Source organism: Panthera uncia, assembly GCF_023721935.1.
Source record: "Panthera uncia isolate 11264 chromosome A3 unlocalized genomic scaffold, Puncia_PCG_1.0 HiC_scaffold_11, whole genome shotgun sequence".
NCBI lineage: Eukaryota > Metazoa > Chordata > Mammalia > Carnivora > Felidae > Panthera > Panthera uncia.
This window is the reverse complement of record NW_026057578.1, coordinates 83,675,920-83,692,071: the sequence shown is the minus strand read 5'-3', so window position 1 is coordinate 83,692,071 and position 16,152 is coordinate 83,675,920. Positions and strand designations below refer to the sequence as shown.

General features: G+C 45.0%; 1 protein-coding gene across 5 annotated transcripts in view; it reads right to left on the bottom strand.

Annotated features, from left to right (window-relative positions):
- Positions 1–16,152, bottom strand: part of ARHGAP25 (Rho GTPase activating protein 25) — an 88,491-nt gene that overhangs the window by 20,154 nt on the left and 52,185 nt on the right. For 2 of the 5 annotated variants that reach the window (XM_049651557.1, XM_049651556.1), the window contains one exon: positions 11,463–11,579. The exons of 1 other annotated variant lie outside the window; for it this stretch is intronic. In XM_049651557.1, the coding sequence (XP_049507514.1) occupies positions 11,463–11,579 (117 nt within the window). Of the gene's footprint in view, positions 1–4,965; positions 11,091–11,462; positions 11,580–16,152 lie in introns of those variants that run through there. 2 more of the 5 variants (XM_049651560.1, XM_049651559.1) reach the window with 2 other exon arrangements.

The following is a 16,152-nucleotide window of genomic DNA, read 5'->3' as shown; positions in this document are numbered from 1 at the left end:
GATCTGGGAGGAGCTGAGCATGGGAGTGGTCCCTGTATTTCCTACTCCCAACCACATCTGCTGGGCTGTTGTCTGTTTTACTTATTGCGTTTCAGTGACACTGTTTGATTAAATATTTCTGTGGCTGCAGTTTGAAAGTTGGGGCTGGCATTCCTTAGTTTCGCATTTGGTCTAGCCCCCGCCTACCTTTCCAGCCTGACTTCCTGTCGTGCCCCCACAGGCACCTCACCCTGATGTTCCCAAAACCCTTGGATGGTCTTCTCATTGCCCAGTCTGTGCATGTCTCCTTCCTTGTCTGCTGGAATTCCATTTGTCTTCCTTGGCCTGGCTCAAATACCATCATGTCTGCCAAGCTCTCCTTGACCCCAGCCTGAGAGATTCTGTCCCTACTTTGTGCACCTGTATTCTTTCTCAAATACCCCAATCCCTTTCGACACCATACTGTAATTATCTATATGTACCCACACCCTCTGCAAGACTAGGCTCCCCAGAGCTGGAAATATGGGGGTGCTCTCTATTCAACCCCAGTGTTCAGCACAGGGCCTGGCACAAGGTAGGTAGCACATTTTGCTGAATTACTTAAAGAATTATTTCATCTTTAAGCAAGTGCTTTCCATGATTAATGATAAGTTTGGCATTTCTTTAGAGTAAGCTCTGGTAGAGACCTCCTCAGTGGAAGAATTCAGCTTCACACTAACATTTCTTGAGTGCCAGCAGCAGCTCATGTGGAATAGGTAATACAGACAAGAGAACATAGGATATGGTTCTTGCTTTCAATTAAGTTATACTCGAGCTATGAAAATGAAATGACCACATGCAAAATAATGAGAAACAATTAGACAATGGCAGTAACAATGTAGAATTTGGTTCCTATATGTCTGTGAAAGGAGCTGGATAGACACTTGGAAGGAAAAGTTTGAAACAATCTGACTTAAAACATAGGCCACATGGCATTTGTAAAATTCCCTTGAGGAGCATCTCAAGGGGGGAGGCAGATGTGTTTCTGAGCAGTTGAAGACTTAGGCTCAAGGGGCCCCTTGTACCCTGACAGGGAGAGATATTCCAATACAATGTGGGGATTTGCATGGAGATGTCAGAGCAGTCAGATGGGAGCCCCATTCCTGAGGTCCCAAGGCAAATGCTCCATTTTGCAGGTGACCTGGAATCCTCTCGGTAGCAAGTCCTGTAACTTTTCTCCCCATCCCAGCCTCTCAGCCTTGTCCTGTGCTCCTCCTTCATCCCTCCCAGGCCCCACAGTCAGTCATTGTAATACCACTCTCACCAGTAAACCCACTTCCCAATCCCCCCTTTCTCCTCCATCATCTCTGCTCTGTGGACTCCTAGTACCCCCTCCACACCTTCACCAGGTCACCAAGAGCCCCAAGGGAACACAGCATTCCATATCACGGAGGCTTTTATTCCCAATCAGAAGACCTTGGTTCCAAATCTCCCCCACTCCTCTTGCTCTCACCACCCACTCCTTTTCCCTCTGTGTCTCAGCAGGTGACCTGGTCTCCTCTTTTCCTTCTCTCCTCAAGTGGAGGAAATCATCAATGAACTCTCTTATCCCCAATCCCTGCCCTTCCTGTCCCTCCTCCTCTGTCTGTTTTCTCTCAAAGGAAGAAAAGGACCCTGTGCTTTCATCTAAAATGATGCTTTTTTGACCTGTGGGTTCCATCCCTTTGCAGCTCTTCTAGGACTTCACTCCCTCTCTTTTGTATCTTAAATATTTCTCTTTTTAGTTGAAAGAGCCCAGGTGAGTCTAAGTCTGCCAATTTATCAAACAATAACCTCCTACCCTAGCTCTCAAACAACCACTATTTGCCTTCCTTCTCTTCATCAGGACACTCATAAGAACATGTCTACTTCCATGCTCACAGGCTCTACTTCTTTGCTTATCAAACTCTCCACCTCTCAACCCATCCAGTCTAGTTTCACCAGTTTGCATCTTTCCACCCAATCCACTCGATAAAATTTCCAACGCCTTTCTAATCGCCAGACATGGCCTATGCTCATTCCACAACCCACTGGTCTTCCCTGAAGACTCATGATGGTATTGATTCTCCTTTCTCCTCATGAATTTCTCCCGACATGATGACAAAATCATCGTTCTCATTCTATTCCCATTTGCCTCCTGGTTCCTCTGCAATCTCCTTTCCTGTGCTCCTTCCTCCACCTGCTCCTTTCCTGTGTCACTTCCTGACATTCCAGCTTAGCTGTCCCCTCCCTCTAGACATTCTTTTTGAGGAAGGTCATATGATTCCATACATTTGGATATCACCTACAAATTGGTAACTTGTAAATCCACATGTCTGGGCCAGACCTACCTATCTTCTATCTACCTATCTATCTATCTATCTATCATCTATCTATTTATCTATCCTTCCTCATTCAACATCTAATGGCAGTTCTCCCAGTGTCTTCTCCAGTCTCACTCTTGTCCCACCCCCAACACTCCCAAATTACTGCTTCTCCTGGAGCCTTCTTCCCAGACAATAGCATTCAGTCAGTCAAGCACTCAAGCATCAGGCACTTTCCTAGTCATGGATAATACAAAACCATTAACACAAGGTACCTGCACTTGACAAACCCCATCAGCAAAAGTGTGAGTGTCGGGATTATCTGCAATATCCTCTTTTTCCCTCCAAACAGATTAGCACTTTCTTTTCTTTTTTTATGTTTTATTTATTTTTGAGAAAGAGAGCATGAGCAGGGGAGGGGTAAAGAGAGAGGGGGACAGAGGATCCAAAGCGGGCTCTGGACTGACAGCAGTGAGCCCTTTGCAGGGCTCGAACTCACGAACTGTGAGATCATGACCTGAGCCAAAGTCTCAAAAGACTGAGACACCCAGGTGCCCCAGATCAGCACTTTCTAAATTAAACCATCTCTTCTCTGTCCTCACTGCTACTGTCAAAATTATTGTGATGGTTGCTTTTGCAAGTCTGTTTCTTGCAAATTCCTTCCACTGGAATTCACAAAATCATTCGGCAAATACAGACTGAGTACCTGCCTCTTGGGTAGCTGGAGATTATTATAGAAGGAATGAAGAAAGGTCTTTGCTTTTGCAAACTCTGGAGCTAATACCCTTCCTTCTCCTCACCTTGAAACCTGATCTTCCTGCAGCAGAATTTCCAACTGTCTTCTTCTCAGAGGGAACTGATCCCTCTCTCTTCTGTGCACACAGAGCTACTTCTCATGTAGCTTAGTTTTAAACATGTCTCTCTTCCACTGGACTATGAGCTCCTCAAAGGCAGACAGCCTGTCTGGTTCACCATCTATTTTTATGTCCTGGCACAGAGCCTGGCACATGATGGGCCAGTCCTCGAAGAGCTGTCATCGGCTGTCTGCCATTCCTCTTGTCCTCCGCCCCTTCTCTCCTGAAAGTACTCTGATCAGCACTTCTCCAAACTTGCTCTGGTCAAGGAGATCAGTGGCCTTTATGTTTTTAAAATCTAGGACTCAAATTCTCAGTCTTCCTCAGAACTGCTCTATCAGCACCATGTGACACAGAAAATCACCCCTTCTTGAGACACTTTTCACATGGCTTTTGGCACTCCCACTTGGTTCTCAATTTGTCTCATGGGCCATGCTTCCTCAGTCTCCTCAGATGATTCTTCCTTTTCTCCCTGACCTCTAAACATTGGAGTGTCCCGGAACTTCCTTCCCCCATTCTCACGTGCTCTTTAGCACACCCACTGCTTTCATGTTACCCATACAATGAAGACACCAAACTGCATACCTCCAGCCTGGAAATTAGTCAGAGCTATTCCCTCCAACAAGAAATGGGCGCTATGGGCTGCAGAGACAGCAGGACCAACAGGAGAGAAAGAGCATCCTGATTTTCTTTAGTTTGTCTCAATCAGGCTTTGTCAAACTCCATCTCAGATCACATATGAGGAGTTTGGAGTACCTCCCTGGAACTCCAAAGACCCAATCCTGAGTTGCACGTACCTCTGACTTCTCAGTCCTGATCACCCCTTCTGATCCTGGGTGGACATGAAAAGGCTTAGACCCCAAGGGAACTAGGGAAGGAGGAAGACAGCAGACAGTGGTGTGGGAGGTCTTTGGAGACCATTCTCCACCCCAGGCTCCCCCATCATCGGCGCCATGCCTCCCAGGCTGCACCCACTCCTTCAGGGAACTGGTGCCCCTGCTCTTCCTGCCCTTGGCCAGCAAGTCATTTACTCAGAACACCTCCTCACTCTGGACCAGTCACTATTAATAGAGGCATTGCCACCTTCATAGGTACAAATCTTAATTGATTAATTATAATATATAATGTAATAATTATTAATACATTTGATTAATTACACTAATTTTATGTGCCCTAAAAGTTTTCATGTGTGCTCTTGTTTAGTCCTCAGAAGAGCCCTACAAAATAGATATTATTGTTCCATTTTGCAGACTGATAAATTGAGACTTAGGTTAGGAATTTGTCCACTGTCATATTTGCCTTGTGATTCTAAATTCAACACTTTAATTTCTCTTGTTTAAAGCCAGTGGAATACAACTGTTTAGGTGAAACTTCAGACATCACTACGTCTCAAGGGGAAGAAGAAAGGCATAGGGGGCTGCCTAATCTCTGCTCATGGGCATCCTCCACCCTTTACTTCTAAGCCCCCTCCTCAGATTTGCTAGGCAGCCCCAGGACACTGAACTGCTTTAGGGAAGTGAAAGTGGAAGGATTAGCTGTCACCTCCTTTCTAACCTCATCCTCCCTTTCTGATCACACAGATGCTCCTAGTTTCAGGACAAGAGCTCCTCCCCCTACCCTGCCTCTGGTCCAGCCCAGGTGCCCAGAAGGGCCCGCCCCACCCCTGTCCCCCTTTCCCACTGGCCCAGAACTGATACCTGCCTCCCAGGGGCTCAGTTCCAGGACCATCCCCATCTCTGCAGGAGAGGGAAGGGGAGCTGGGCAAGTTTCTTTTGGTGGAAAAATTGAATCACAAAATAGGGACGAAATACCTTTCTTTCGGTGCTTGGGTGTTTTCTTCCTGAAATTCCAGCAAAAGAGCAGGGCCAGAGCAGAAAAGCCACAGCCCGAGTCCCACCGCGGCATCCTAAGAATATGAGGCATGGTGGGGGCCAAGGAATCACAGTCTCTGCAGAGCCAGCCTCACGCCTTCCCTCCTCTCCAACCTGGAAGAACCATCTTCTCTCGCTTCCAGATCAGCACATGCTTGTAAATACTGCTCAGGTTCTGACTCCAGGAAATCATGGGATCTGTCGGCACCTGCCCCTGGCCCTCCCTTCCTCCTTCCCACACCACTTCCCCTCCCCACTCACCTTTACACACATGAGTCTTGGCTTTTAAAGAGTGAACATAAAGCTGTCAGGGCCCGCAATAAAAATAAGTGCCTCCTTTTACTTAGCAGCTAATTGTCAACTGCCATTCAAGGGACACCGTGTAGGTGGGTTAAAAAAAAAAAATCCCCCACACAAGCCCTTACCAGCATTGCTCCATATATCAAAGTGTCTGGCAGGAACACAGGATTTCACTTAGTGTTGATGAAGCCAGCCCACTCTTCTCTGAGTGCATGTGCTTTCAGAGTTGCATGTGCTCAGTCAAGCCTTCAGAAAGAATGATCTTGGAGGTGGGTTGTTGGGCAAACTGAGATGATTGCCCCCCTCTCGTTGAGGAGATTTTAGCAAATAGTGCAGCAACCCTGCCAGACATACCCAGGAGACTTGAAATGGACTCTTAGCATCATGAAGGGACAGGCGGGGGCAGGGAAGGGTTGCCAGGAGGAGTAATGCCAGGATGCTGCCAGCCAAATGTTCATCCCTCCATTCACCCATAGGCTGGGAACAAAGGACTTGACTGACACCACATTCACCTTCCATGTCAAATTCACTCCCATGTCATGGCAATGTCACCTCTGAAACATTGTACAAACCTGCTCACTTCTCTCCATCTTCACCACCACCACCCTCATCTAAGCCACCTTAGGATGAAGACCAACATCGTTAGCAAGCTATATTCACTGTTTTCACCTTCCTCTTACTCTAGAGTCTGTTCTCCTTTCTGTCACAGGACCTTGGTATATGCGATTCCTCTGACTGAGGAATATATTGTTCCTCTTTCCCCTCCTCTGTCTACTTAGCCTCCACTGACCCTTCAGATTTAAGCTTAATCATCACTAGTTCAGGGAAGCTTCCCTGAACTTCTTGACAAAGACATTTTCCCCCCACTGTGCATTATATGTTCTTCCTTCATGGTACTTTTCACAGTTGTAACATTATGGTTTGGGGGTTGATTCATTTCTGTGTCTTCTATTAGACTGTGAGCTCCTCGAGAGAGGGGACTTAGTCTTTTTCTCACTGTTGTACCCCCAGGGCTAGCACAGTGCTTGGCACAAGACACATGCTCAATAAATATTTGTTGAGTAAATGGATAAATAAATAACTGGCTTGTGTCTTGTGTTAGGATCTGGGGAGAGGGGGATTACCAAAAATAAGTAAAAATCATCCTTGGTAACTACCAGTTTAGCTCTAGCTAAAAGAAAAAGAATCAGAATACCTGGAAAAACAATGAATCACAGAGATACCACACTCCCACAGGCTAAACCCTGCTGTAGATTGTGAAATCATGCTCTGAAGGATGCAGACAACTTAAGAAATGAGAAGAAGGAAAGGAACCCACGGCATGTAAAAGCACAATGTTTATATACTCTATGCTTAGTGTTGGCAAACACACAAAGATGCTTAAAACATGGGACTTGCCCCAGGTCTTACAACCGGGTTGGTCAGAGAATAGCTAGGCACAATTCAGTGCAGTGCTTATATACCTAGCAGTAGCCTGAGAAAAAGACGGAGAAGCCAGCCTCCAGAGCAAGAGAGCAAAGCAGGTTCCCACTAAACAGCAGTTTGCAATATGGCCTGCCTGCTCCCTGGGAGTGGGACAGACACCTGGTTTCAGTGTGGGGATCCTGGAAGGACAGAGCCCTCCTACTCAGGGAGGAGGTGGTTTATAGAAAAGGGGGAAGCTGTGAGCCAGGGGACAAGTCACTAGAAGTCCAGATGTGATCACCTCTCTTCCCTTTCTTCTACTTAAATCAAGAAAACTTGGAATTACATCCAGAACTTATGGGAAAAAATTAATCTAACTTTTCCAGTCAGGTCCTTTGGAAAGAATAGTGGGGGGAAAAAGAGATAAACTGGCTGGCTACGAAGGAAAAGGCTGGAAAAGCAAGGTACACCAAGGTGGTGCTTTCCATGGTGATTTATAATAAGAAATGTATTTTTGGTCTTTCACCCATTTCCTGGCACAGAACTCCTAACTAAAACTCTTGGAATTTCCTGTGATGAGAGAGATAAAGGTATCTTTTATTACATTAATGAGGTGAGTTTTGAAAAGCACCTAAGATAAGGGACTAATTGACTAGTGGAACCAACTTAGTGATTCCTAGGTTAGAACATTCAGTCCCACCCCGTGATCTCCAGGGAGGGGTGAGGTGCTGGAGATTGAGTTCAATCACTAATGGCCCATGATTTAATCAATCATACAGATGCAGTAAAGCCTCCATAAAAACCCAAAAGGATGGGGTTTGGAGAATTTCTGGGTTGATGCTATGTGGAGATTTGGAGAAGAGTGGTACTCCCGCAGACAGCCTTCACTGTACATCTCCATGTGGCTGTTCTGAGTTATATCCTTTTATCATAAACTGATGACCTAATAAGTAAACTGGTTTTCTCAATTCTGTGAGCCCCTCTAGCAAATTAATTGACCCCAAAGAGGGGATCATTGGAACCTCCAATCTACAGCTTTGGGTCAGAAGTACAAGTGACCATCTGGACTTGAATTTGGCACCTGAAATGCGTGGAAGGGGACACGTCCTGCAGGACTGAGCCCTTAGGATGTGGAATCTGATGTTATCTCTAGGTAGATAGCGTCAGAGTTTAGTTAAATTGTAGGACATCCAGCTGGTGTCCAAGAATTTCTGGGACGTGTGGAGAAATACACTAGAATTGGTCACAGAATGGGACAAAGTGAGAGGAATGTTCAGAGCCAGCTATGAGACAGGAGGAGCCAAGGGGGAAAAGTTGGATGTGCCGTGGGAACTATGTGGGCCATTTCTCTTGTCAAGGGAGAAAGGGAGCCAGAAAGAGACTGGGGCAAAAAGGGTCTTAGCTCTGCAAAATTGTTACTAGAGTGACTTCTAGAACAGTTTGGACCCATTATCCAGGTCATACAAATGGACTACAGGCATCTGCAGTCGAATGCAGTTGAACACAAAATTATTCTGTCTGAACATTTTTCCAGGGAGAGTTTCCATAACTTTTATCAGATTCTCTAAGGGGTCTACAAACCATGAAGAGTTTCACCAAAGCTCACCATTACCACACTCGGAGGAGATCATTCTAGAGGCAGCAACCCATTGACCAAATAATTTCCCACATGGTCATTTAGCAAAGAAGAGAGCCAATGGGAGTAGAACATAGTACCAGCATGGGAAGAGAAGACCGTTCCTTCGCATCTACTGTGCCAGGCACTGTTTAGATTCTGGGATACCGCACTGAATGAAACAGAGAAAAAAATTCCTACAAAGTAGATTGAAGATTTCCTCCTAGCCAGGGGAGGCCAACTATGAACAAATGAGTGAAATATTTAGCATGTTATAAGAGGGTAGTACTAAGGAGAAAAATTAAGCAGGAAAGAGAGATAGTAAGGGCTGGGGGTAGGGCAAGGAAGGGGTTCGATGTCAAATGGGATGATTGGGGGAAGGTTCACTGAGGTAATGTTTGAGCAAAGACTTGTAAAAAGCAAGGTACCAAACCACACAGCTACTTAGGGAAAGAGGATTCCAGACAGAGCAAACCGCAATGTGCCTGAAGCAGGAACATGCCTAGGGTATTTGGGGAAGAGCAAAAGAAGTTGGAGGACCATTGCTGTTATTCAGACGAGACAGAATGGTACGTCAACCAGGATGGTGGTAGTGGAGATGGTAAGAAGGGAGCAGGTTCTGGGTGGGGAAAGCCATAGAAAGCTTCAGGAAGGGCTGGAAAGAGGCAGCAGCAACACATCTCAGTGACTTCCCAATATTTCAGGGGGCATGCCCTGCAGACCTAGTGGACCGCAGATCAGAGGCACTTTACAAGTGGGACCAGCCTGTGATGAGAGCTGCCTACAGAGGTAGGAGACTCAGCCCCGCTCCTCGGCAGCTGGGCTCCTTGGACTAATCATCTATTTTCTCAGGACACTAGTTTCCTGACTTACAAACAGGAAGAGCAAATGTCTGGCTTGCCTCGTGGCCTCAGTCTTAAAATGCCTTCTCATCCTGAGATCTAGCATTCAGATTCCATGAGAGGCTTCAGAAACATCCGAAATGCCACGTCAGAGACAAATCCTGTTCTCTGAATAAGTAAATACGCTGTGCTCTTATTTCTCGTCCCTTGGACTTTCCCCTGACTGCAGGATTTATGCTTGACTTGCTTCTCAAGTGGTGGCCTTTTGAGGTGGGGTAAGGAAGAAATCCCCATGTAGATTAGGACTCAGTACAGCAGCTCATCATGGTAAGGCTGAGCCCAGCACCATATAAGGCACAGAGACTGCTATAGTACAGAGACAGCATTTTGACTCAGAATAAGTGCATAATTAGGCAATGTCCACTACCCTTGTCAATGCAGGCTGCCTAAAGCACTGGACTGAAGAAAGCAGGAAACGTCGATGGGGCTCACAGTCTTACAATCTGGGGCAATAAGGAGGGTCACAGCGAAGATTATCCAGGCTGAATGGTATACAAGAGAGCTTTCATAAATGAAAACCTCATCTTGGACTGATTAGCACAGTAAAAAAACACCGTATTTGGGAACTGGGAAATGGTTACTGAAAGGAGGCTATTCTTTTTGTAATACGATGTGGTTGCTCACGATGGCTATGGCAAGCACTCTTGAGTTTGGGTGTCCTATCAGTAACTTCTCTCCCAGGCCCAGCAGGGCAGATCACCAGCTACAGGACCACCTCCCTGCCCCAGCTCCTGAGTCTTAAAGTGCTCTCCTGCCCCCAGCTATCCAGATGGATCCTCCTTCTCAGGAGTATGGAATGGGGTGGTGGAGGCTGAGCTCGGCCTCTGCTGTGCTCAAGAGAGAGATACAGGAAAGCTGGGGCTGGCACAGCTGGATTGGGCCAGGAGTAAGTTCCAGAACGCTGCTAAGGACGCAAAAACAGGCAGGCAGAGAAAAGCAGAATGCGAAGCTGATTGGCCCCAGAGAAACTGACAGGGTAAGTTCTGGGCTGATGGTTCAGTTCTTGGGCCCTAATCTCTTGAGCCCTCTTACCACTTCTCCCTTGGTTTCTTTGAGTAGCTACTGTACCTACCCAGTAAATCCTTCTTTGTTGCCTAACATCATTGGATGAAATTTCTATTTTTTGGAACCAAATAATCCCTGGAATGAGTTAATTAAGAGTATCTAACAACATGGGAAAACCCCTTTAGCTATAAAATAAAAGGTATTAAATTGTATATATTCCATGCTTGTCATTCTGAGGGAAAAACAGAAATGTATATATGAATACCAACTGGATAGAAAACGTAAAAATTCCTCTGCTGGCTGTAGGGGTGACTGTTTTCCCATATTTTTTCAGATTTCCACAAAATTGTTACGGTGCTCATAATTTTTTTAAAGAAACCATTGGGCAATCCAATAAATATTTAATATTTGAGCTGTAAGAGCCCCTCCCCCCGCCACTGCCATGATTTCCAGAATAACAGTCAGCACAGTCGATAAACAATTATATACAGTTATCCTGGAGCTGACACAAATAAGTGCATTCCTAAAAAGTTGAAGGAAAGTGGTCAGTGGAGATCACCCGTATCAGTTCTTCATATTTTTATAAAAGGAAAAAACACATAGTGGATTCACTTGTTTGTTAATTGCAGATTTTTTTTTTCACAGCGGTTTTTCCTCTAGTGCAGACCCAACACCAGGTTTCCCAGAAAACTCAAACACCTGAGTTATGGAACCCAGAAAAGTGCTCACCCTGAATTCACCGAGAACCTGAGAGTCCGGACGCATCTCCTGAACCTCTCCCAGTCTGAGCGCCCTTACTCTGGCCAGCCACTCAACTGTCCTGTGTTGATCATCTCCTCTTAGCTTTCAGCATAGCTCTTGCCATCCATCCTCTGTGGCCCCACAAGGCCATAACCAGGCAGAATCATGGTGCCGCGGAATGTTGGTGCTGCTGGGGACTGGGGCCAACTGGTCCAACCCATCCATTTTACAAATGACAACACTGCAGCCCAGAGAGGAGAAAAGGCTGCTTCAGGGCATCACACACATTTGCCAATGAGGTACAAAGGGCTGCAGTCTGTCCAGCTAATCTAGAGTTGGCTCTCTGAGGTCACAGAGGTTGGGAAGCTAGATGCTTGGCAATGAGTGTGGCCTCAGAGTTGTCCTCTGGTGGTCTCCCCATCTTTGAGATGTCACAGACACCTGCCCAGGCAAGCCTGCAGGGTCCTTACCTCCAGAGGGCGTGCCAGCGACTCTCTTAAGGAATTTAACCCACTCCTCCATCTCCGCCTGAGAGCTGGCCATGAGGACATAGGAGTCCTGTCCAGTGCGACTCTGGTCCCATGAGGCTGGAGGAAGAAGTAACACTAATGAAGGTCTTCAAGTGGTAAGAGGCCAGGACAAGGAAAGTGAAGGGAAGCCAAACTTCAGCTGCTTCCTTGGTTCAATTAAACAACCAGTCAAACAACACAAAGCATTGTCTACTTATCCTCAAGGGAACTGAAGAGCTATGCACCTGAAACTCTAATTCTATAGATAAACTATTGAGCACCAGTGGTTTGCAACTGGGATGCCTTGGGCTGAGATCTGCTCCTATGGATGACAGAAGCGATTTCCTCCCAGAAAGGAAGAGGAAGTTCAAAGGGCAATGTCAGTTAGAGGAGACAGGCTCAGCCTGTATGAGATGGACTTTAGTCCTTCACACCATCACAGACATTTTCCTAAGCTACTCATAAGCTCAGCTGTTGTGATGGGGAGGGTAACAGCAACTCAGAAAGGAGAGACAATGAGCACATGTGTGTCTTCCTCACAAAATCAGTGCTTCCTATCCAGAATTTCTACTCTCCTGCCTACACAAGGCGTTGCACATGGTAGATTCTCCATAGATAGTTGATGGACAAATGAATTTTATTAAGACTTTCCTTACAATTTTCAATTTAAACCCATGATTATTCACAGACATATGTAATGTTTCCTGGGTTCTTGTTACCAAATGCATAAAAGGGTGGTGGAATTGACAAGGGGGTGGAGCAAGGAGAGACTACCAAGAGAAAGAAAGGGAAAGTGACAAAAAGAAAAATTGGGACAGAGAGGGAGAAGTGAGGGGGCAGAAAAGCCTCAAACATAGGTCTTGGGAAGGATAAGAACATAACAGCAGCCTCTTTCAATTACAGGATACTATTAAATTTCAAAGTGTCTGTGTAAACATCAACACATTCTTCTCACAATGTCAGGGCATTTCTCTCAAAAAAAAAAAAAAAAGCCTGTCCTGGCACCCCAGTTGTGCCCAAACCTGTATATTCTTGCAGGGCAACAAAAGACTTTCAAGTTCCCTTTGGTTTCCTTACAAAGCCTGTCTTAATATCACTGAGCTCCACCTTCTTTTATGCTTTGGGACAACCTGATTCTGAATCCATCTTATCATTGGGTCATCAGCTCTTTTGACCAGAACAGTCAGTCCATGAGGCCCTGACTATTCCTGTGAGCTAGGTGTTTCCAGAAGTAAAATGAGAAGTAAAAAGTGTTCAGAGCAAAAGTAAAGAATCCAGTAAGAATCACAATATCCCTTTGAAATAGAATGGGCTCTAGTATCATTTCAACTCTACAGCTAATGGAACTCAAGTCCAGAGATGCAAAGAGACCTGCCCATTGGAACCCAGTAAGTTACCACCAAACTCAAGTCAAGGCCCCTGGTCTTTCTCCCAATAATTGCCACTAGCCCTTACTGCTTTCAATTTGACCTTGGCCAAAATTTATCTGGTACTCTTCTCCACCATAATACCTATTCTCCACTCTATTGTGTTATCAAAAACATGCCTTTTCAGTTTACCTTGATTCCTGGGAGATCTTTTAGTTTTGTCATTAGTTTTGTCTCTACTTCATTGAGATACATCCAGCTCTCAGGATGCTCCTGAATGGCCAGGGCTTATATGGACTGACCTTTCTGGTCAAAAAAGCCGATGACCTGATAACAGGATGGATTCTGATCCCAAAGGGTGAAAAAAGGTGAAGCTCCATGATATTAGATAGGCTCAAGAGATCAAAACCAAAGAGAATTCAAAAATCTCGTGTTGCCCTACAGAACAATTAATGTTGGGCACATTGGAGTGCCTGCTCTGTTCAAAATGATAAGTGAACCACAACCATCCCCACCTCAATCAGAATTTTTTCTTTTTCTTTCTTTTAATTTTTTCCATTGTGCTATTCCATCATAAAAACTATTCCATTTACTCATTTATTTGGTTTGTTGTCAGTCTTCCCCATCAGACTGTAATCTGCATGTAGGCTGTTTTCTTCTCTTCTGGATTCCCAATTCCTACAATAGTGCCTGGTTCACAGCAGGTACTCAATACACTTGTTGTAACAACCCACAAGGCAGTATAAGAATTAAATGCAACAGAAGGAATAACTCTCTCTATCCCTGATGACTTCCTTTGGGTGGAAGGAGAACAGTTTATTCTGCTAGAGGTAAGTAAGGAGAGGGAAGCTTGTCCTAAATTTTTGCCTTCCCCAAACAAAAAAAAACATAGCATGAATACAGTGAAAGTCTTCTCCATGGCCTTTGTGCAACTAACACTGGTGATCACAGAGAGAGGGCCCTGAGTAGGAAGGCCATTTCCTATGCCAGCACTGGCCCCTGAAATCATCCTGCATAAGAGCAGGACAAAAAGAAGAACTAAACATTCTCTACATCATAATACAAAAGGTGCCTCACTTTAAGTTGGGTGAAGACTTGAGAATCATGGCTCCTTCCGGAAAATGGTTCCCTACCTTATTATTGCCTTAGAATTGTTTGTTCTGATGAGATGTGTGTACGTGCAGATGCATGTATATCAGGAGACCACAGCAAGTGTAATTGATAATGAAAAGCTAGATCTTCCCACCCTAGCACAGCAATCTTCAAGGGTTTTGGGCTTTTGGTGCAAAGCCCACCACGAATTTGCAGCCAGAGCTCTTGGTAGGGCTACCCTTGACAGAAAATTCAGGCTCTGGGACACATGTTACCATGGATGGTTGCATCCCACGCATTGTTCTGGGAAAGGGGCCCTAGGACTAGAAGAAACTTGTGGGAAAAGAAGCGGGGTTTCTCAGAGAGGAGAGATTGAAAAAAAAATAAACTCTTCCTTTGAGGAGGAAGAGAGATGGGAAGACCTTCAGATAAAAAAAAGCAAAAGAGAAGGGTGCCTGGCTCAGTCGGTTAGGCATCCGACTTCAGCTCAGGTCATGATCTCACGGTTTGTGGGTTCGAGCCCTGTGTCAGTCTCTGTGCTGACAGCTCAGAGCCTGGACCCTGCTTCGGGTTCTGTGTCTCTCTCTCTCTCTGCCCCTCCCCCACTCTCACTTTGTCTCACTCTGTCTCTCAAAAACAAATAAATGTAATAAAAAAATTGTTTTAAAAAGCAAAAGAAAAGTGGTTTATATATACAATGGAATACTACTTGGCAATGAGAAAGAATGAAATCCTGCCATTTGCAATAATGTGGATGGAACTGGAGGGTCTTATGCTAAGTGAAATAAGTCAATCAGAGGAAGACAGATATCATATGTTTTCACTCATATGTTTTAGAACTTGAGAAACTTACACAGGACCATGGGGGAAGGGAAGGGGAAAAAATAGTTTCAAACAGTGAGGCAGGCAAACCATAAGAGACTCTTGAATGAGAAGAACAAACTGAAGGTTGATGGGATGGGGGGGCAGTGGAGGGGGGAAATGAGTGATGGGCGTTGAGGAGACCACTTGTTGGGATGAGCACTGGGTGTTGTATGTAAGCAATGAATTACAGGAATCTACCCCCAAAACCAAGAGCACACTGTATACACTGTATGTTAGCTAACTTGACAATAAATAAATAAATACATACATACAATACAATACAATACAATACAATACAATACAATGCAATAAAAAAACAAAGGAGTGCCCATTGGGAAGGAGGCCAACTAGGAAGAGCTGAACTTAAAAAAAATTGTTTTTCTTTGTTTTCTATAGTAATAGCCAATTTTAGGATTGATTTCTACCTTATAATTTCCTTTAGTTATCTCTCAAATAACAAACATTTATAAGGCACTATCTATTAGTCACTATACTCAGTATGCCAAATATACTTTTCATCAGCCCTCACTGTCATCATCATTGTCCCCATTTCACAGATACAGAAACAGAGGCAGGAAGAAATTAAATAACTTGATCACAGTTACACAAATAGAAAGTGGCAGGGCCAGGATTTGGAGCTGGGTGGCATGGCTACAGACCAGGCACTCTAAACTCATTGCTATGTTGGCTTCCTTGTCATTTCTTATGCACACGGCTGCCTTGTGTGAGTGGTAAGGAGGCAGTTAAGGGAAGGAGAGCCCACTCAGGGGACTCGTAGCCTCCCCTGCTGTGTCAGCCTGGCTGCATAGCCAGACCAGCAGTTCTGGAGTTCCCGGTGGGGCTGGGGCCAGCAAAGGAGCAAGAGACAGGGGGAAGCAGAAATATATTTGGTACACTTGGTATAGTGACTGATACAGAGTTAGTGCCATGTAAATGTTTGGTATTTGGGGGATAACTAGAGGAAATTATAATGTAGAAATCAATCCTAAAACTGGCTATTACTATAGAAAACAAAGAAAAACAAGTTGTTTTTTTAAGTTCAGCTCTTCCCAGGTGGTCTCCTTTCCAAACTGCACTCCTTTGCTTTTTTATCTGACGGTTTATCCATCTCTCCTCCTCCTCAGAGGAAGAGTTGCATGCTAGGCTCACACAAACATGGATTCCCCTTGAGACAAAGACAGCCTCCCCTTGCCCCAGATGTATTTGAGGAAGGTAACTCTAGCCTGAGAAAAAGCACCCTCTAGTGCACTGCTAACACGCACAATAGGTGAATTTCAGCACCTGACATGTATTAAGTGCTCAGTAATTTGGGGCTGTCATTTCTTATT